Source organism: Panicum virgatum, chromosome 6K, assembly GCF_016808335.1.
Source record: "Panicum virgatum strain AP13 chromosome 6K, P.virgatum_v5, whole genome shotgun sequence".
Taxonomy (NCBI): domain Eukaryota; kingdom Viridiplantae; phylum Streptophyta; class Magnoliopsida; order Poales; family Poaceae; genus Panicum; species Panicum virgatum.
In genome coordinates, this window is record NC_053141.1 from 5,168,800 (window position 1) to 5,189,626 (window position 20,827).

The 20,827-nt window shown below is 49.4% G+C and overlaps 2 protein-coding genes and 2 pseudogenes across 2 annotated transcripts; 1 reads left to right on the forward strand and 3 right to left on the reverse strand.

Annotated features, from left to right (window-relative positions):
• Positions 1-1,718: 1,718 nt before the first annotated feature.
• On the reverse strand, positions 1,719-3,909 carry LOC120711397 (annotated as a pseudogene).
• Positions 3,910-6,962: 3,053 nt separating this feature from the next.
• Positions 6,963-11,052, forward strand: LOC120711398 (annotated as a pseudogene).
• A 1,114-nt stretch (positions 11,053-12,166) lies between these two features.
• LOC120713159 lies at positions 12,167-15,433 on the reverse strand. Its single transcript, XM_039999166.1, has 2 exons — positions 14,014-15,433; positions 12,167-12,406 (listed from the first exon to the last, which is right to left on the reverse strand). Exons 1-2 carry the CDS (start codon positions 15,431-15,433, stop codon positions 12,399-12,401), a joined length of 1,428 nt encoding a protein of 475 aa, XP_039855100.1. The 3' UTR covers positions 12,167-12,398.
• Positions 15,434-17,385: 1,952 nt separating this feature from the next.
• On the reverse strand, positions 17,386-19,437 carry LOC120711399 (F-box protein PP2-B10-like). The gene is made up of 2 exons (XM_039996902.1): positions 18,703-19,437; positions 17,386-17,989 (listed from the first exon to the last, which is right to left on the reverse strand). The coding sequence occupies exons 1-2, from the start codon at positions 19,146-19,148 to the stop codon at positions 17,536-17,538; spliced, it is 900 nt and encodes a 299-aa protein (XP_039852836.1). The 5' UTR covers positions 19,149-19,437; the 3' UTR covers positions 17,386-17,535.
• Positions 19,438-20,827: the final 1,390 nt, after the last annotated feature.

Here is a 20,827-nt window from a genome sequence, read left to right on the forward strand (position 1 = left end):
ACGAGATGGTCGGGCCGGTGCGAGGCGGAGGACATCATGAGGGCGGCGTTGTACCTGCTGCAGTGCGAGGACCTCCCCGCTGCAAGGGGGGTCCTGCTGTCCACGGCGTCACCGGAGCTCCAGCTTCCACTGAGCTACGGAATTGCAGCCGCTGGACACGGTGCGGCGCGGCTGGAATGCCAGCGCGCCGACGGCGAGCAGTGCCAGAGCGCGCGCGCCGAACCGTTCCTTGCCATCTTGGTGCGCCGCTGCGCGCCTCGTCCTCCTCCAAGCGCTGCCGCGCGAGTCCTCCTCCACGCGCTGCCGCACGTGTCGTCCTCCTCCGCCATGTGCGAGCTCGCTATCCTCGTGCGGATCTGCGTCGGCAGCGCTCGATCATCCTTGAGCTCGGCCGGCCTTGTGCGTATCTGCGGTGTGGCTCCGACGCCACATGCCGCTCAGCCGGCGCGGGCGCGCCCCGCCCCCGCGTGTTGCCCCGCCGGCCGCAGTCGCACGCCGCCCCGACGGTCGTGTCCCGCAGCCACGCCCCGCCCCCGCGCGCGGCCCCATTTCCGTGCCCCGCCGCCGTACATGGCTCCGCAGGCCGCGGTGGCGCGTCGCCGCCACGCGCAGCGCCGTGGGCAGGGGGGTGGAGAGGCGGAGACCGACGCGAGTCGACGAAGATCTTATCCAAGGCGAGGCGGCGATCTGTTCCGTGGCGAGGCAGCGGAGATCTGGTCCGTGGCGAGATGGCGGAGGCACAGGTCAGATCGGCCGCATCAGCCACGACACCTTCTCGCCGCCTCATCAGGGCAGCGCTACCGCTAGTGCCGCTCCCTCCACGGCAAGGCTGCCATGTAGTTCGCTGCGCCGTGCTGCCGCCAGATCCGGTGGTAGGCCGCCCAGATCTGCCTCATCTATGCCTGGGTCTGGTCCCAGAAATAGCGGATCTGGCCAGGAGGCAAGCGCCGCCGCCGCCATCACCAAGAGCGAGGAGGAGGAAAGGAGAGAGAGACAGGAGTGTTGTAGTAGCTATTTCAAATGATTTTGAATTTCTGAGAGAGACAGGCTGGTGCGCTATTTATTAGTCTGTACATGTACATAACCCAACGTATGCTATACGTATTCAAATGTCTCTGTATGTACACCACACCACAATCTGACATCGATCCCTCCTGTACAGATCTCGAGGTTCAGATAACCCACTCCACGGTACCCTGCTCCTAGAAATCTTCAATCCGTGCAGGGGGCCGCCTTGCGCCGGCGCCGCTGCATGGCCGTGCAGGGGCTAGGGGCGCCTCGCGCGCGCCTGCACCTGGGTCGCCCCGCCGTCCGCTCCCGGGGGCGAGATCCCGCGCGCGTCCACTCCTGGGAGCCCGCCAATCACTATCGAGGAAGGTTCTCATGGCCCACGGGGCCCCGCCCGCCGTAGCCCAGTACCCTCCGCGGGAATCCCCCCCCCCTGCCCTTCCGGCTTCTGCTGTTCCACCCCTGACCAAGGTTTGGCAAGAAACAAATGGATAAGGGGTGCGGCTGGAGGGGGAGGAAGAAAGATGCGAGGGTAGTTTGATCTTTTTCTATTGCTTTAAGAAGATTTCTTAATTCTTTTTATTCTTTTAATATCTCTCCAACTAACAGAGTTTAAAGTAGGAGCAAACGGAGACTTCAGTTTCAAAAAAGGACGAGTAAAATCGCAAAGTCTAAAAAAGCAAGGGCAAAATCACCATTAACATCCACAATGAGGGCAAAAACATAAAATTCCCTTTCTTTTTTCTAGTGGAAAAGAATATTGTCCCCATCTCAGCCTCAGAAGAGACATGGCTGATATATTATTACGAAAAAAAATCAAACAAAACAGTGCTAATGCAGTAGACCAATGCAAAGCGATGAAGGAAGCCCATATGAGTTTTGAGTGTACAGCATTACAAATGCCATCCAATTCTGTTCATATGGCACACCAACCCAATTGCCTCCATCTTCCTCAGCTTGCCGTGGCATTGACCAGAGCCCCAGAGTTTGAGCGAGCCAGTGTGCTTGCCAATCAGGAACCTGCACATTCACTTGTGAATGTTCTAAGACCGTATAATTTCCTTAATCTAAAAATCAGGAACCTGCATATCCAATGGTTTATTAATGATCATGTTTCCTTAAACCATATTGCCTAACAAAGAGCTAGCAAAAGTCCACAAGTACTAGAGTCTTTTTTTTTCATCATTGCACATTGCTAATCAGATCAAATATGTTGAACACACTACTTGGAGGCACTGCTAGTAAAAGTAAAAACATCACTGTGTATAGGAAACATGCAAACTTGCCACACTGCAGATTTATGATTTAGAAGAAGCAGAATCAAAACACTCAATAGATCAGACAAGTGTTATCTTAGAAAGAGACAAAAAATCAGTAAAGCAAAACAAAAGCTACTAGTTGACCAACTTGAGAAAGAAACAGAAAAAAGAAAGTTGCAGCGAATAGTTAAACAGCTCAACTGGTTGCAAATTAATGGAATGCAATGTGAAAGTTAAAGTGAAGACGAGCTACTATTAATTACCAGGAGTGTAGAAACTCGCGAAGGGATAGTAGCCACGGATGCAGGTGTCTTCAGAAACTTTGGCGAACTCCATCGAATCGAGCTGGATCATGAAGACGCCCATGCTCGTCCAGACGAAGATCGTGTTGGTGTCCTCGTCGTACCCCACGACAGACGATTCGTGCGCGCTCGTCGACGGGCCCAGCGAGAGGAGCTGCTCGAGATCGACGGTCTTCTGCAGCACCCCTCCGACCACATCGCCGGAGATGGCGGTGCTCCCCCAGAGCTGCATCCTCCGCCTCGACACGACAGCGAGGCCGAGCCCTCCGTCCCGCGTCCGCAGAGCCTGGACATGGGCGCCGTCGGGAACGGGGATGTCCTCGGACATCCGGATCACGGCCAAGCTCCGGCGGTCCACGTCGAGCTCGAGGAACCCGCCGCTGCGGTGGCGGATCAGCCAATAGAGCTTGCTCCCGACCAGGACGCCGGGCTTGAAGCAGTCAGAGTAGGCCGCCGTCGAGATGATCTCGCCCCAATTTCCGGAATCCGAGTCGTAGATGGACGCGCGGAGAATCCCCTCGAAGACGGCGTAGGATATCAAGATGAGTCTGAATCTGAAGGCGGCGGCGCTGGAGGTGGAGGAGCAGCCGGCGGCGGGATCATCATCGTCCCTGAGGACGGCGCCGTGGTAGATTGTGACGTTGCGGTTGACGGTGAGCTCCGGCGGGAAGTCGACGGAGGTCCGGCGGCCGGTGACGGGGTCCCAGACGACGGCGGTGGAGCCGGCCTTGAGGAGGGCGAGGCCGTGGCGGCAGCCGAGGAAGGAGCCCTTGCCCCTTGCCGGGGCAGGCGAAGCGCGCCGGGGGGATGCGGTCGGGTGCGCCCAGGGTGGGGGTGAAGACGTGCCGCCGTGGCCTCTGCAGGCTGCCGTCGAAGTTGTGGGAGAAGAATCCGAGCAGCGGCGGGGTCTTGTGGTGGGTGCGGAAGCGGCGGCGGAAGCCGGGGTCGGAGACGGCGCGGCACCAGAGCTTGCTGACGAGGGAGGCGCGCGGGAGGGAGGAGGGGAGCGGCGGGAGGCGCATGAGGATCATCCCGAGGATGTCCTTGTCGTCCAGCAGGGACGACGCCGCCGGCGGCGGCGCTGCTGCCAACGCCGCCGAGGTAGGAGTAGGAGCCTCGGTCATTTGGTGAACGGCCTGCCTGCCTGAGATGTGAAGAGTTGCCACCGTCTCCGATGAGGATGGGCGGCGCCCCTGAAGCCGCCGGCCAACTTGCGCGTCGGGGCAGGAAGCTCAGAAGATGCTGCGAGGTGGATGGCTCTCTTGCCTGCTCCGCCGTTGACTGAGGACAGCTGGTGGAGAAGGACGGCATATGGCCGGCCGGCCGGCATGTCGCCATCATCGCATGTATGGCTGGGCAGAAAACCCGATACCCGATATCCGAACCCGAAAAACCCGAGCCCGAACCCGAAAAGTCCGAACCCGAAAAACCCGAACCCTAATTCGGGTTCCAACCCACGGTACCCGAAATTAATACAGGTAGTTCGGGTATTGGGCCACGGTACCCGAAATACCCGAACAACCCGAAATGATTTGTTTTTTCATCTATGATTTGATTTGTGTGCTTCAAAACTATGTTTATTAATTGTGATATGTGAAGTGTGAACTGTCACGGTTTGGACGTGTGAAGTGTTAGTTAATTTTGTTTGAACTGTCAGTTTGGATGTGTGAACTGGATGTATGGTTGGGTGTATTTGATTTGATTTTATATTGCATATGTGGAGTTCCAGAATTTCGGATAATTCGGGTAAAACCCGAACCCGAACCCGAATTTTCGGGTACCCGAATTTTCGGGTTCTTCTTTTTTCCAACTGATTTCGGGTATCATTTTTGGAAACCCGAAATTCTTAAAACCCGAACTACCCGACCCGAAAATTTCGGGTAACCGAATGCCCGGCCCTAATCGCATGGAGCGAGGGAGGAAAGAGGAAAGGACAAAAGCAGGCCAGCTTCGTTAATCATCAGGACTTGTACATTCTGGGCTGGGCTCTGGATTGGGCTAGTCTCTAACCACGAATTTACTGTTTCTCATGTTTTGGGCCAATATCTGCCCAGAAAATATTTGGGCCAAAACAATAAGTTTCATGAAAGGTGTGCCGATGTTTTTGGATCCTTCTAAACTTTGAGCTTTTAATTTTGAGACAAAATTCGGTCGAATGTTTTTTTAGAAAGATGCAAGAAAGGTGTCTCATATCTGATTCATATCAAAGAAAATAATTAGTGTTATAAAAAAATGACAAGGTGACACAAAATGATATAAAAAAATAAAATTGTATCGAAGAGTTATGTTGTCGTCTTTTTAAAACGATTGTCGGCTTGAATAATGCATCGGAAAAGCACCAACAACAAGGGGAAGAGATAGCTGCAAATGTCATCGCCACACGATACTTTAAAGACCACAAAAACCACTCGTTGTTTACAACAAAATCTAGCAACTTTGACACTCACAACGTACGTACACACACCCCTATGAACATATATACGCAGATCATATACTCTATGAGCATTTTCGAAGACTGAATCGACAAATTCTTTAGATTGATGAAATTAGCAGAGACGCCTTACTGTCAACAGGAACGTTGTCAACCACTAAATGCACAACACTGTTAATTCTAGAATATTCACTCTCACGGGAAATCGAACCCAGGACATAAAGCGCTACTGAGCTCTTGTAACCATTGGGCTGCAAACCTTTTCGCTAATGGAAAAAATTTAAGTTACAATGAAACTAAACTTTAGTCTATCTATTTGGATCATCTATGGTCTAGTTCATGGAGAGCCTTAACGCGTGCCAAAGAAAAAAAAAACTAATGCGCGCATGCCTTGTCGAAAGTACCGTTGACGCCTATTCGGGGTCAACACACGAACGCGCTAGATTGCGCGGCACGAGGAGGGTCTCCTTGCAGCACCTCCTATGTGGAGCGGACAGACTGGTTAGAGGAACCGGTCAGACCGGTCGCCGTGCAAAATGACGACGATCTGACGAACGCTCACCCGGGAGGGACCCCGTCGGGGCAAGCACGCGTAGGATTGCCCTAGGCTCGGCAGGCCAGCAAGGGCGTCTTCAAACGCCATGGAGACGAAGGAAGAACATCATGTTGGGGGTTGGAAAAGCTAGCGTAAAGGGAAAATGTAAAGACAATAAAAAATAGATGTATTTGATAGATTCGATTGGGTTGGATCTCCTCAATCTGTCGTGACCCTTTATATTTATAGGGAGGGATGGTCCTATCCCATTAGAAATCGAAACTCTAGTTAATTTCGTGTCAAATTACAACTCTTAACTCGAATTTCACAGCAAAAAACTAGTCTGACCGCCCCTACAAACCGGTCGGACCGGTCTGACCGTGGTGGAGAACTTCCCGAAGCAATATCTCTCTCATCCGAAGTCCAAATCGGACGTTCCATATATGCATTTTGATCATCTTGACAAGATCTATGCAATGGTGAGGTCCTTTTTGTCTTTTGAGCAACTTGAAAAAACCGGTCTGACCGGATTTTGGGACAGGTCTGACCGGTCCTGCACAGCCGTGCCAATATTGGTCGTCAACATATGCCCCCCTATTCTTTGGCAAAGCTTGCGTGCCAAAAAACACTCATCTGGACCAAAATTGTCTAAGGGCGATGATGAATAAAACATCGGCCATATATTTCTTCTCTATACTTATTATGCATGCTAATATAGCCGAAATAAGAAAACTAGCCAATATAACAATTTATGACTTAAGAGCAACAAACTGTTTCGGCTTTCAAATTCCTTAGCATGTGTAATACCAGAAATCCTACAACGGCCAATGCGGCCGATTACTCAAATCATGGCTCCATAGTAAGGCATAAGTACGAAATTGATAGTCATAACATGGCAACCAAAGATTATACCAAAACCATGAATTATAGTTGGGTATACCTGAATATGCATTCCATGGCACATGCATCGACGGAATAAATGATGAAGACCAATACAATGACCGTTGATGCTTTTTTGATCTTGGTGGTGAAGAATTCCTTCTTAGTTCGCCTTCCAATTGATTGCTTTGTATTTGTTCAGATATATTCTTGTATTTATTCAGAAACTCCTCAAAGGTCGGCTTGGTTCTATTTTTTGCACCACCAGAATTCCTAGGTTCAGACCAGTCGGACCGTTCGGACGAACCGGCTAGACCGGTCCTATCAAAACCGATATGCTTGCTCTTATGTTGCCTCCCCCCTGGGGCCGAACTTAAACATTTTTGACTATATTGTATGAACCATAATCATCATTGGGGACAATTTTACCAATTGAGCTATCCGATTGCTCTTCAACAATCGGCTTTTCTTTATTTAGTGTCAAATCTGAATTATTATTTAATCTACCATCCCTTTTGACATAGTAGACTTGTTTGATCACCTTTTTTTTCTGCACAGGCCGATTTTTAGGATCAAAACAGCCATTATTTGTAGGTGATGACTTACTAATTGCCGGCTCCCTATAGGTAATATAATTTGGGCACAAATACGTAGGGAGATACGACATATATGAATTATGAAATCATGGTGCACAAGAATAAGGCAAACTGAAATCAGCACCCCATTGCATATTCATAGGGAATCCATATGACGGAAACGGCATTAACATAGGAGCATAATTCCATTGCCGATTCTGATTATAGGGTTTCTGTTTTGGAACCGATTTTGGTTGCTTGGAATTTTTAGCCCGACTAGCATGTTTGATATGCTTTTGTTTTGAGGATTTAGCCGGAAGCTTCTTATTTGGCTTCGACTTTTTTTCTTCATGCTTATGACGGCTTTTGGATTCAACAGTTTTTCAAATACCAATCTCGGGTTTTTTGGGCTTAACCATCTTTGGCTTTGATTTATTTTGCGAAACCCTGGGAGAGACGGTTAGACTGGTTGGAGAACCGGTATAACCGGCGCCTTTGCCTTTGTTTTATTGCCCCCCAAGCATAGAAATACTAGAATTAGTTTCTGTATACTTGCTAGAGGAATTTGGTTCGACAATTTCGGCTTGAGACGGCCGAATTGTATCTTGACCAGCAAAATCAGTCAAACTTTTGCAAGGATTGTTAGCCGACTTTTCAACAACCGACTTTTGAATAATAGGAGCTTGAATTGAACTATTTTTTTATCAATCAAATCTTTAATAATACCAGATCCAATATCAGATAAATTACCTGAGGATCGCATCTCCATCAATACTTCAATGGTGGATGGTATTTGCCACTTGTTTATCACCTTGACTGGCAGCAGGACAAGAATAACCTTTTGACTGCCCCGTTGTGTTCTCGCTTATACTCCTCGAGTAGCTTATCACGCATCTCCATATTTCTAGGATTTGACAAATCGGCCATGATAACCTGATTTTCGTCCCCAGCGGAGTCGCCAATTTGTGTTGACGCCTATTCGGGGTCAACACACGAACGCGCTAGATCGCGCGGCGCGAGGAGGGGCTCCTTGCAGCACCTCCTGCGTGGATCGGTCAGACCGGTTAGAGGAACCGGTCAGACCGGTCGCCGTGTAGAACGACGACGATCCGACAAACGCTCACCCGGGAGGGACCCCGTCGGGGCAAGCGCGCGTAGGGTTGCCCTAGGCTCGGCAGGCCAGCTAGGGCGTCTTCAAACGCCATGAAGACGAAGGAAGAATAGCATGTTAGGGATTGGAAATGCTAGGGTAAAGGAAAAAGGTAAAGACGATAAAGAGTAGATGTATTTGATAGATTCGATTGGGTTGGATCTCCACAATCGGCCGTGACCCTTTATATTTATAGGGAGTGATGGTTTTATCCCATTAGGAGTCGAAATCCTAGTTAATTTTGTGTCAAATTACAACTCCTAACTCGGATTTGACAGCAAAAACCGGTCTGACCGCCCCTACGAACCAGTCCGACCGGTCTGACCGGGGTGCAGAACTTCCCGAAGCTATATCTCTTTCATCTAAAATTCAAATCGGACGTTCCATATATGCATTTTGATCGTCTCGACGAGATCTACGTAATGGTGAAGTCCATTTTGTCTTTTGAACAACTTGACAAAACCGGTCTGACCGGTTTTAGGGACAGGTCTGACCGGTCCTGCACAGCCGTGCCAATTTTGGTTGTCAACAAGTACTTACCTGATGAGAGGAGAATCATGAGGGTGGCAACTTATAATTTCCTTATTCAGATGATTTTCCCCCCTTTAGATATGTCGGCATCATTTCCTAGTTGATGTGTCTTTCGGTCTCCGGCATCTCTGCACAGATCACGCAGGCAGGCATTCAGCAATCGACGAAGATCTTATCCTGGCACGGTGCATTTTCTTAGCTGTGTATGTGTATACAAATGAATTTTGTACTGTGTATTTTAAAAAAAAAGATCCATCCATTAATCCCCACAACCCATCTAAGCAGCTGCTGTCAGCTATACGCAAGGATGATACTAGTGTCAGGGAGAGAGTCAACGCGCCGACTCTTCTTCCCTAATGTCCGGAGTCGTGCACCGCAGCGCGCCGTAGTTCTTGTCTGCCTGCAGTGATGAGCCTCATCATGTTGGTGATTTGGGAGATTTGGCTAGAACGCAATGCAAGAATTTTCAAGCACAAAGAAACGCCATACCCGAGGGTGATCTCAAGGATCAAGGACCAAGCGAGTAACTGGATGGCGGCGGGCGCCAAGCACTTGGCTACGCTCTTGGCTTAGCTGGAGTCTGTTTCTTTCTTTGATTTCTTTGTTTTGGCCGGCCGGTTTTCTTCTTTTACGAAGACCTGTGCTTGAGCTTTGTTCTGTGCTAACTTTTTTGTTCTTGCCTATCAGGCACCCTTCTTTTTAATATAGCGGGCAGCTCTCCTGCCGGTTTGTTTCAAAAAAAAAAAGCGCGGCATGGATGTGGCTGCAGTTACAGTCCCTCCTATGGGGACAAGTGAGAGCAATAGGATTTCCATCGTCATTTCCCCAAGGGCTGCAAGCTCCAAGGTCATGCCATTTGAGTTGCTCGATGCCGGCAGTGTCAGCTCACATCCACATGATGATCCCGCCGAATCCTCTGATGCTCATGCAACTCATTATCACCTATGGAATCAAGGCTTACCGAAGATAAAAAGCAGTTCCTCTCATCAAGAAGGTACAGTTACAAAACCTTAACAGTTTATATATGACTGATAGTTATCTTTCAGTTTTCTTTTTCTGATGTAATTTTAACCTTGATGTGTTATTGTTGTTGCAGGTGATTGATGAGTTCCTAGGCACATTCATACTGATCTTCACTGTGCTTTCCACCATAGTCATGAATGAGCAGCATGACGGAGTTGAGAGCCTGCTCGGCATCGCAACATCTGCAGGTTTAGCCGTCACGGTTCTAGTACTGTCCCTCATACACATATCCGGCTGCCACCTGAACCCGGCAGTTAGCATCGCCATGACTGTGTTTGGCCACCTCCCACTTGCTCACCTCCTACCTTACATAACTGCACAAATTCTGGGCTCCATTGCTGCTTCCTTCAGTGTCAAGGGCATCTATCATCCAGTGAACCCTGGGATTGCCACCATACCAAAGGTTGGCACCACAGAAGCTTTCTTCCTTGAGTTCATCACGACATTTGTGCTTCTGTTCATCATCACCGCTCTCGCCACTGACCCCCATGCTGTAAGTTTTATGTTCCTTTAGATCTTTTAGACTTGTTACCCTTCGTCCCATTATATAAAGCTAATGATCTTCTCACCAAACTAGGTGAAAGAGCTGATAGCAGTGGCAGTTGGGGCAACAATCATGATGAATGCTCTTGTAGCAGGGTATGTCCAATCCTTATGTACATATGCAATGGTTCAGAAAAAGAAATAGATAAGCAGAGTTCTTGTGTACCTGAACCTTGAGGAAGGTAAATTCTAATTTTGTTTGATAATCTCCTGAGCAGGCCATCAACAGGAGCATCAATGAATCCTGCACGTACACTTGGTCCGGCAGTTGCAACAGGAAGGTACACCCAGATTTGGATATACATGGTGGCAACACCTATGGGTGCTATAGCTGGAACTGGAGCCTATATTACAATTAAGCTGTAGTTACCAAAAGGTGGGGGGAATTCAGAAATCTGTATCTGAAAAATTCTGAATATATAGTACTCTTATATGCTCTATCGTTCTAAGAAACAACATGTTTTTGCAGGGAGCAAGTGACTCTCAGAGCAAGCTGATACGACCACAATGTACATACATCAAAGTTCTTAGAGTTCATGGTAAAGTGGAAAGATTAGATGCACAATAAACAGTGCTAATTTCCATCGTTTACTTAGAAGTTAGAACAGATGAACAGTTCTGAATTTTCCTCCTTTTCTGTTTACTTCAATTGTAATTTGTACATAAGTGTACTTCTATCCTTCAGCTCTTAGCTGATCTCAATGATTCTCATTGAAGAATTTGTTTAGTCACATCTCACTATGTCATGAACAAATTACAATGGTATGTTTGTTGTGCTACAAAAATTAAACGGAGGGCCCGACTATTATTATGCAGAAAAACTGTAATGTATTGCCGCTATTTGGCATGTTGAGTTTTGGAACTACCTGCAGAATTTACAAGAGCTATTCGATTCCATTGTAGGTCTCTGAATTCTAGAGAACCACTGAGCACTGTTCCTCCAGGGTTCCATCCAGAGCAACTCCGCCCACCTGAAAATTCTAGAGTTCGTCGTAAAAATTTTCAATGGTAAATCAGATATCAGGATCATATATATACACAGGTGCAGCATCAGTTTATACTTAATACAGTAATAATAAACCAAAATATCATGTAGCATGGGACGATTGATTGCTTAACCTTTCAACCGGTAAAAGTTACAAGGCGAAACTTCGGAGCCTTGCCGGCAGGACGGCTGGCCGGAGCAGCAGTTGTCCAATGCGGCTAGGCACGAGGTAGACGAGGGATCCCTGCCATCCGGAGACCACCGTCGTAGGGGAACTGAGCACACTGACCCCCGGACCCGGACGGAGGTTGCTCGGCTCACCCGTCACCTACCTGTTTGGAACTGCTCGTGGGCCGTAGAATAGGCCGCGCTCGTGGGTGTGACGGCCGAAAGCCCTCTTCCCCCACCCATTTCCACGTATGCTGGGCCTGTGGTCTCGTAGGCCCATACTATCGTGGGCCCTGAAGCAAATGGATTTTATTTTCAATGGCCAGCGTGGGCTTCTTCAGTGTGCACTGCCCAGTGGGCAGTGGCAACGCACCCAAATTAAAGCTAAGCTGGTCAATAATTTTTTTTGTGAGTACTTACTCGCTCCGTCCTATGAAAAATGCAATTCGGCGTTTAGAAAAAATTCAAAAAAAATGCAATTCTAGAGATCGGATCTCAACTATCTATCTAATTAAGTGGTCGAATTTGAATTGCATGCCAAAACTAACCGCATGTGGCACACAAATGAGGACATGCGAGTCTTTTCACGGCACCAATAATCTATCTGAAAATTTTAGAATTGCACTCTGGATGGAGGAAGTAAGTTAATATAGAATTCGTTCCGTTATTTGGTCGTAAGAGTCCCATCCTGGATTGCCATTATTTCTCAACTCTATGCATTTGTGAGGCTAGTGCTATTATATTTTCTTTGTGGTGGAAAAGAATATTGTCCCCATCTCTGCCTCGGAAGAGACATATCTGATTTATTATTATGAAAAAATCAAACAAAACAGTGCTCGTGCACTAGACCAATGCAAAGCGATGAAGAAAGCCCACACAAGTTCGAGTGTACAACAGCACTACTAATACCATCCAATTCTGTTCTTCAAATGGCACACCAACCTAATTGCCTCCATCTTCCTCAGCTTGCCGTGGCATTGCCCAGAGTTTGAGCCAGTGTGCTCCCCAATCAGGAATCTGCATATCCAATGATTTATTAATTAATGATCATGTTTCAACTTAAACCATATCGCCTAACAAAGAGCAACGGTCCAGAAGTACTAGAGCTTTTTTTTTAAATCATTGCACATTGCCAATCAGATCAAATATGTTGAACACACACACACATACACACAACTTCAAGGGCGGAGCTACAGTGATGCCTGGGTATTCCCAGGAATACCCTATTTTTTTGAGAAAAAATTAAGTATACTTCAAATTTATACACATATACATATAAAGCTGGGCTTGTTTCTTGTGTTAAATATATCCCAGCGATCCACAGCCATCCAAATGGAACAACTGGCCCATACACAGCCGCACACCCCACCAGCCCGACAGCCCAGCATCCCCCCACGCCTCTCTCTCTCTCCTTTCTCCCTACCCCTGCGAGGCGATCCTGCCGCACTGCTGCTGCTCGATCGTTCCCCAATCCCCCAAATCCCTAAATCCTGAGGGCTCGTGGGGAGGCTGGGAGGCCGGCCGATGGCGGCTGGCCGTGGCCAGGCTGCGAGGGCCGAGGCGCCGAGCGGCCCACCGGCGGGCGGTGGAGAGCTGACGCCCGGCCGGGTGAGCACATCATTGCATTGCATCAATCCTCTATGCGACTATGTGTATACCCTTTTCTGTAATATGTACATTCTCTTCCTTCAAACAATCATAGAATCAGCGTATTTTTTTATGTAGAACTGAGAAAGTTGTAAAATGGAAAAGAAATCAATTGATTTGAAAACATCACCCAACTCCAGAATTTTTTGCGTGGCAAAGTGACAAGCATGGTAACCTCACAAAATTTTTTACTGTCCATTAATTTTTTTTTGAGTTAGAAACTGGGAATACCCAACTCTAGAATTCTGGCTCCGCCACTGCACAACTTGGAGGCACTATCTAGTCCAAAGGCAATGTGAGTTGCCTCCATATAAACTTAGAAAAATGGCAATCTGTTGTATCATTATATTCCGATCTAATAAATTGTCAATTAGATGGCATTAATATTTTTCCTAACACATACATTGTTGTGGATAAATGTGTAAGGCTACTGCCAAATATTAATGTAAACTCAAATTAATAGTTTTTTATTACAGAGTTAGAAATAAGGTGATTAAGCAGATCCAAAATAATATAATGGCCAGAACCACTCTGCAGCGAACATTATTCCACTTATTATTCCTGATTAATGTAGGGTACAAATTCAGAATCTTCATTGAAATGAAGAAGCATGACTGCCTAGATTGGGCTTGTAAAAGATATATATGACATATCGTTATATATAAATTTCAAACCCAGTAAAAGTGAAAACATCACTATAAGCAAAGACTCTCTACAAAAGTTCAATCATATATAGCCTTGTATGTATAGTTCTAACCTAGTAAAAGTAAAAACACCGGTATATATATGAAAGATGCAACTTGCCACTACAGATTTATGAAGCAGAATCAAAGCACTGAATACATCACTATATTTAGAAGCAGAAAGAAACAGAAAAAGTTGAAACGAATAGTTAAACATCTCGACTGGTTGCAAATTAAAGGAACAGCATTTCTTCTGCAATGTGTGAAAAGTGAAGACGAGCTACAACTAATTACCAGGAGTGTAGAAACTCGCGAAGGGATAATAGCCACGGATGCAGGTGTCTTCAGAAACTTTGGTGAACTCCATCGACTCGAGCTGGATCATGAAGACACCCACGCTCGTCCAGACGAAGATCGTGTTGGTGTCCTCATCGTACCCCACGACGGATGATTCGTGCGCGTCCGTTGACGGCAATGGCAGCGAGAGGAGCTGCTCCAGATCAACGGTTTTCTGCAGCACCCCTCTGACCACATCGCCGGAGATGGCGGTGCTCCCCCAGAGCTGCATCCTCCGCTTCGCCACGACTGCGAGGCCAAGCCCTCCATCCCGCGTCCGCAGAGCCTGGACATGGGCGCCGTCGGGAAGAGGGATGTCCTCGGACAGCCGGATCACGGCCAGGCTCCGGCGATCCACGTCGAGCTCGAGGAACCCGCCGCTGCGGTGGCGGATTAGCCAGTAGAGCTTGTTCCCGACCAGGACGCCGGGCTTGAAGCAGTCGGAGAAGGCCGCCGTCGAGATGATCTCGCCCCAATTTCCAGAATCTGAGTCGTAGATGGACGCGCGGAGGGTCCCCTCGAAGACGCCGTAGGATACCATGATCAGTCTGAATCTGAAGCCGCCGGAGCCGGCGGGATCCCCGAGGACGGCGCCGTGGTAGGCTGTGACGTTGCGGTTGAGGGTGAGCTCCGGCGGGAAGTCGACGGAGGTCCGGCGGCCGGTGACGGGGTCCCAGACGACGGCCGTGGAGCCGGCCTTGAGGAGGGCGAGGCCGTGGCGGCAGCCGAGGAAGGAGCCCTTGCTGGGGCAGGCGAAGCGCGCGGACGGGATGCGGTCGGGGGCGCCCAGAGTGGGGGTGAAGACGTGCCACGAGCTTCGCAGGTTGAAGTTGTGGAAGAAGAATCCGAGCAGCGGAGGAGCCTTGTGGTGGGCGCGGAAGCGGCGGCGGAAGCCGGGGTCGGAGACGGCGCGGCGCCAGAGCTTGGTGACGAGGGAGGCGAGCGGGAGGGAGGAGGGGAGCGGCGGGAGGCGCAGGAGGATCATCCGGAGGATGTCCTCGTCGTCCGGCAGGGACGGCGACGCCGGCGGCGCTGCTGCTGCCAACGCCGCCGAGGTAGGAGTAGGAGCCTCGCTCTCGCTCATTTGGACGGCCTCTAGCTGCCTGAGATGTGAAGAGTTGCCACCGTCTCCGAAGAGGATGGGCGGCGCCCTTCTGAAGCCGCCGGCCACGTTGCGCGTCGGGGCAGGAAGCTCAGAAGATGCTGCGAGGTAGCTGGCACTCTTGCCTGCTCCGCCGTTGACGGAGGACAGCTGGTGGAGAAGGACGGCATGGCCGGCCGGCTGGTCGCCATCGCATGGAGCGACGGAGCAAAGGACAAAAGGCCGGCCGGCTTCGTTAATCGTCAGCACTTGTACATTCTGGGCTGGGCTCTGCATTGGGCCGGGCTCTAGCCATGAATTTATTGTTTCTCATGTTTTGGGCCAACATCCACCCGGAAAATGTTTGGGCCGATACAATAAGTTTCATGAAAGATGGGCCGATGTATTTGAATCCGAATACACATACGCAGCTAAGGAAATGATGCTGACACGCATATAAGGAAAAGAAATTTATCGATCTGAATCAGGAAATTAAGTTGCCACCCTCACTATCCTCATCTCATCAGGTAATTACATTCGTCAAGGCACGCGCACATTAGTTTCTTTTTCACGCGGTTAAGGCCCCATTTGCATCCATGAACTAAAGTTAGTCTATTAGTCCAAATTGGTGGACCAAAATGTAGACTAAAATTTAGTTCCATTAGAGCAGCTCCAGCATATCTTCTAAACAACTTTATATCTTAAGTTTAGAGAGTTAAACTAAAAAGACACACTCCAACAGACCCTCACTTAACCCTCTATTTGGAGAGACCTCTAAATTTACCCCTCCACCCTTTATTTCTAAAGGATCTTTAGGGAGCCCTCTATTATGTGTTAGAATTGAAAGTTATTACTGAAGTTGAACCAAAGTTGAAGGCCTCTAAAAATAGTGGCAACCCATATTTAGTATTTAGTGGGTCTAATTTAAGAGCTATTGGTAGAGATGCTCTCACAACTAAAGTTTAGTCCATTAGTCTCAAGACCTATTTAATTTGGACTAAACCAACATGCGAATTGCGAAAAGACCAAACTAACCCTCGGTATGCACATGTAGGCACAACTACTATATAATCCAAAGGTTAAAAAAAAGATATTCCTTTATTTCTATGTATATTCTATCTAAAGTCCATGGATCTAGATATGGACTAAAACTTAGTTACCTGATGTTTACTCATCTAAAATTTAGTCCGGACTAAGTTTTAATTCTGTCAGCCGGTACGCAAGAATAGTGTCAGGGAGAGACTCAACGCGCCGGCTCTTCTTCCCTAACGTCTACGCCGCCACGCCGGGGTCGTGCACCTAGGCACCGCAATTCTTGTCTTCCTGCAGTGATGAGCCAGCCATGCACGATGTGTATCAAGTATAAATGACGGGAGCATCTATGGAAAATTAAAAGAAAAATCGAAAGAAAAGAGGAAAAAGAAGGAGAAAAGAGAGGGACTCCTCGTGGTCGCCGTCACCGTGCGACGCCATTCCAATCCGTGCACCACCGCCGTGAGGAAGCAACAGCTATCAGTATGCCGCGCCGTGCCGTGGAGGCGATCGATGAGACGATGATCGATCAGGTCGTCGTCCCTGCTGCCGCCCGCCGCGACGACGATCGGGCCTGCTGGAGCTCTTAGATCTGGAGGACTACTTGGATCGATCGATCAGGTCGTCGCCGTCCCTGCCGCCGTGCCGTGGCGTGCACCACTCGTGTGGCTGGTATTCCCATGGCGATCGAGCGAGCGGTCGGTCTGAGGTCGCCGTCGTCCCTGCCGCCCGCTAGACTTCTGGAGTTGGACTCGGTACCTGCACGGACAGCGTACGGCAGCGCCGGTGATTGGCCGGCGAGGCGCACAAGATTCTTGACAAGATTCGACTCGCCGGCGAGGAGTGTGTGGTTGCAAATTGCAACACATCTCCAGATCTCCTTACCTGCGGACGAAACCAAGATTCAGTACTAGTTCATACCGCCGGTCAACGCTGCTGCTTTTCAACTGCTGACTGGTTTATTTGCTGCAAAAAGTCTGCGAATTTGGAGCTGTGCATCTGAATTTAACCTCTGCATGCATGATGCATCTGAAATTCTGAATTTTCGCTGTTTCAGAGTCCACGAGTGGTTACGGCTTCATGTCTTCATGTAAGGTTCCTCTCACCGTCAGAACGCGATGGATGTGGTACCAAACAAGGTTCAGTTCAGACTTTGCCTCGCTCCGGTCAGCAAACAGGTTGCAGATGCCACTAGATTCAGATTCAGATTCAGGTCCTGAGCAACTAGCACGAAGTGCCATATGATTTGATTTTCAAAAACAAAGCAATTGTTGCATTTACAAAGTACAAATCCATTCACTCATCGAGGCAGCTTGCTCATCGAGAAGATGAACCGAGACACGTGTACATTTTCACTTTCATTTTCATCAGGAAGAAGAACTCTGGACGACGGGCCTGAACTCGATGCCCTCGAGGATGAGCCCGCGCTTGGGGTACCACCCGAGCACCTCGAAGCTGGCCACCACCTCCTCGGCGGCGGCCGTGCCCGCCACCTCGCCCAGCCGCCCCATCTCCATCTCCCACCACCCGTCCTCCCGCATCCTCGGCCGCCTCGGCTCCTCGCCGCGGCTGCCGCCGCCCCTGAACTTGCGCGCCTCGGCGGCGTCGGGGCGCAGGCACACGGCGTGGCGCGCCACCACGCGGCCGCCCACCGCCACCGCCGTCTCCTGGTCCGGGTAGCTCAGGCCGCGGTGGCCCCCGCCCGCCGTGCCGTACACCAGGTACGCCGCGTACGGCGCCGCCGGCGTGAGCGCCGCCGCCGGGAGCGCCCCGTAGATGTCGAGGCACGTGCAGTCCACCAGCTCCGCCACCTCCGCGAACCTAAGTATTTTAATTTTTTCAATCCATCGATCGATCAGGAACATTAATCCAAATCAAGTAACGAGTACGAATAATGGAGCGATGAGGATGGGATTTGTTTATTGGCTGGCGTGATCCACGCCGACGACCGGCGCACCGCGTCGCCGTCGACGACGACGACATGCCACGTCAGACGCGAGGAACTCGGGTCGGGTGGATCATACTGAATATTCAATGGCTGACAAATTACGCACGGCACGATTGATCCCCCCACCACGCCTGCATCAACTGGGGCGGGGAATCTTTTTCGCGAACCCTGTTCTAGAAGATCTGACCGGCTCAAGCGATGGCGGCGTGTGGGTCGCGCCACTCAAGCCGGGGGTAGTGGACGACGCACTCGTCACTCTGCCATGTCGCTTCGTCGTCTAGTTTTCTCTCAAAGCAATAATGGAGGCTGACTGCGACGGCAGCTAGCTAGCTCGATCGCCGGGTGAAAATTTCACAGCAACAAATTCAGCAAAATTACAGCTGATCAATCGCTGTCGAACTCGATTAGCCACCCCTAAAAAAAAATGGTACCGCAACAAAAAATTAAAAAGAAGAGAGGAAAAATGGTAGTTTTGTGCGAATGGTTTCTCTTCTTGATGAGCAACTCGGTGGCAGAGGCGCGCGTGCAGGGGAATCGATTGATCGTTAAGCTAGCAGAGGAGGAGGAGGAGGAGAACGATGTGGACCTGGAGCGCGGGTGCGGCGCGAACATCCAGCAGAACTCGCCGTCGTCCCAGGGCAGGCTGAGCCTCCGCGCGGACAGCGCGTAGCACCTGGCGCCGGTGGCGCGCTCCAGCCAGATCCGGCACCCGCCGTCCTCGCCGACGGCCGCCGCGCCGGCGGCGTCGCAGAGGCCGAGGTAGGCCTCCTTCTTGCTCCTGCTCGCGGGCGCCGGCTGGAGCACCGGCACCGGCGCCGGCTTGGCGCGGTCGAGCTGCGGCGGGAGGAAGGCGCGCCAAACGTGGTCGGAGTCGGCGGCGGCGCGGAAGGCCGGGGACACGGCGGCGCAGCGGCAGGCGTCGCGCGGGGAGGTCAGCGCGATCGCCTGCGCCAGGCACGCCTCCGGCAGGTCGCCAAGCTGCGTCGCCGCCGCCTGGTCGCCGCCGCTCGCCTCCACCTGCTGCGCCGCCATGCCTCTCCGCGCCAATCAGAGAGGGGAACGAGCTGCTGCCGATGCTCCTCGATCGGGCAATCGCTGCAGTATCCTACGATGCCTAGCTAGCTAACCTTGAGAGTTGAGAGGCTAGCTTGTTATATATACACCACGCTCCTCGGTCATCTCAGCATGGGCGACAGCGACTGCACCAGGAGGAAGCTGTAGCTAGCTGGGTGGTAGCGTAGCCCGTGGTCATCCGCCATGGCGTGTGCGCTTGCACTTACTGAGCACGTCGAGTCAAACGCCGGCGGCCAGTCGTCGAGTCGTCCACCGAGCGGCCATGCATTTTTTTTTATCATTTTATAGTGAAAAATGAAAAAGTTCGGGGTGGAATCGGTCTATAATAATTTGCAGCCAAACGCTGAAGTAAAGCAAATTTAAAATCTGATCACGAAACGAATAAGCATGAGTTTGGTTGAGGGGTTGAATTGAACCCATTTTACTGGGTGTTAGATTTTGCGAAGTGGGTTAGGTTCTATCCCAACACGATTAATAATTCTAAAAACTCGGGATGAAACCATCGCATCCTACTTAATAATCCGCATAAAAACCAAAGATATGCTAATATGCCCTTCACGTGGAGACGAAGAACCGCAAGGCTGACCGTCAGTTTCTTTCTTAATTAGCAACCTACGCGGCAACTGTTCCTCAAATAAAGTCGGAACTAGTACATTACTCTGAATATGAATATAATAATACTTTGAATCTGTTTGTTAATAATAAAAAATATTATTTCCTGTGAACCAAGTTGACTAGCATAAACGTGTCCTACCGGCAATAATTCAATTTTTTTTTGAAGAAAACAACAAGAGATTTGCCACAATTTTTATTAGAAGAAGGTTAAAGAAAAACAAACAACTTCAAACCGCAGTACAATTGCAATAATAGATTCTAAGTTGCGCATTTGTCATGCAAAGGCATACTCCCTTCGTATTTAAAAAAGAAGTCGTTTTGGGTTTATCTTAAGTTAAATATTTTAAATTTTGACTATAAATAAATTCTTTTGAGTTGAGTTTGAAAATTTGAAAGCGATCTAGGTAGATTCATCTTGAAATATAGTTTCATAAAAGTATATTTTGATTGTATTTTATAAAATTTTTTATAGTAATAATAGATAGTGGTCAAAGTTTTTTTGGATTCTGTATTGATATCCGAAACGACTTTCTTTACCAATACGAAGGGAGAGAGTATATATACATCTGGGTCCCAACAATTTTTCCTTATTTTGCATTTTCTTTCCATGGCCGTAGTCGTTGTCGGGTGTAGCAACTTGCCATCCATCCCAATGCGGCCTGCTCTGCTCTGACGAGTGGGGTTGTGGGCCTTGTGGCGTCGAGTCAGCTAGAGCTAGCGTTTCCTCTTCACCTCACGTCAGGATGGACCTGCCACGCCGGTGACGTTGCACGTACGGGCACGGTGTTTATATATTTCTTTTCTATGTTTATGATGTCAGGCTAACGGAAGAATTTTTTTGTCTCATGCATGTTTTTTTTTCTTTTTGTCTCATGCATGCGCAGGTCAACCGCCAACAGCGGTTAACCGGCCACGCGTATATATACCACCGGGAAATAATAACACAAGCCAGAGGAGCGCAATGAATCAAAGATTCATTTCATACTTAATCTCAATTAAACGTGCGCTGCGGCTGATCACAT

Bases quoted from the DNA above. Each gene is read 5' to 3' on its own strand.
- LOC120713159 (XM_039999166.1), bottom strand. From the start codon at position 15,433: ATGCAGAGCCCAGCCCAGAATGTACAAGTGCTGACGATTAACGAAGCC.
- LOC120711399 (XM_039996902.1), bottom strand. From the start codon at position 19,148: ATGGCGGCGCAGCAGGTGGAGGCGAGCGGCGGCGACCAGGCGGCGGCG. The intron at 17,990-18,702 runs GTCCACATCGTT...TAAAATACTTAG, and splicing joins GCGCCGCACCCGCGCTCCAG to GTTCGCGGAGGTGGCGGAGC.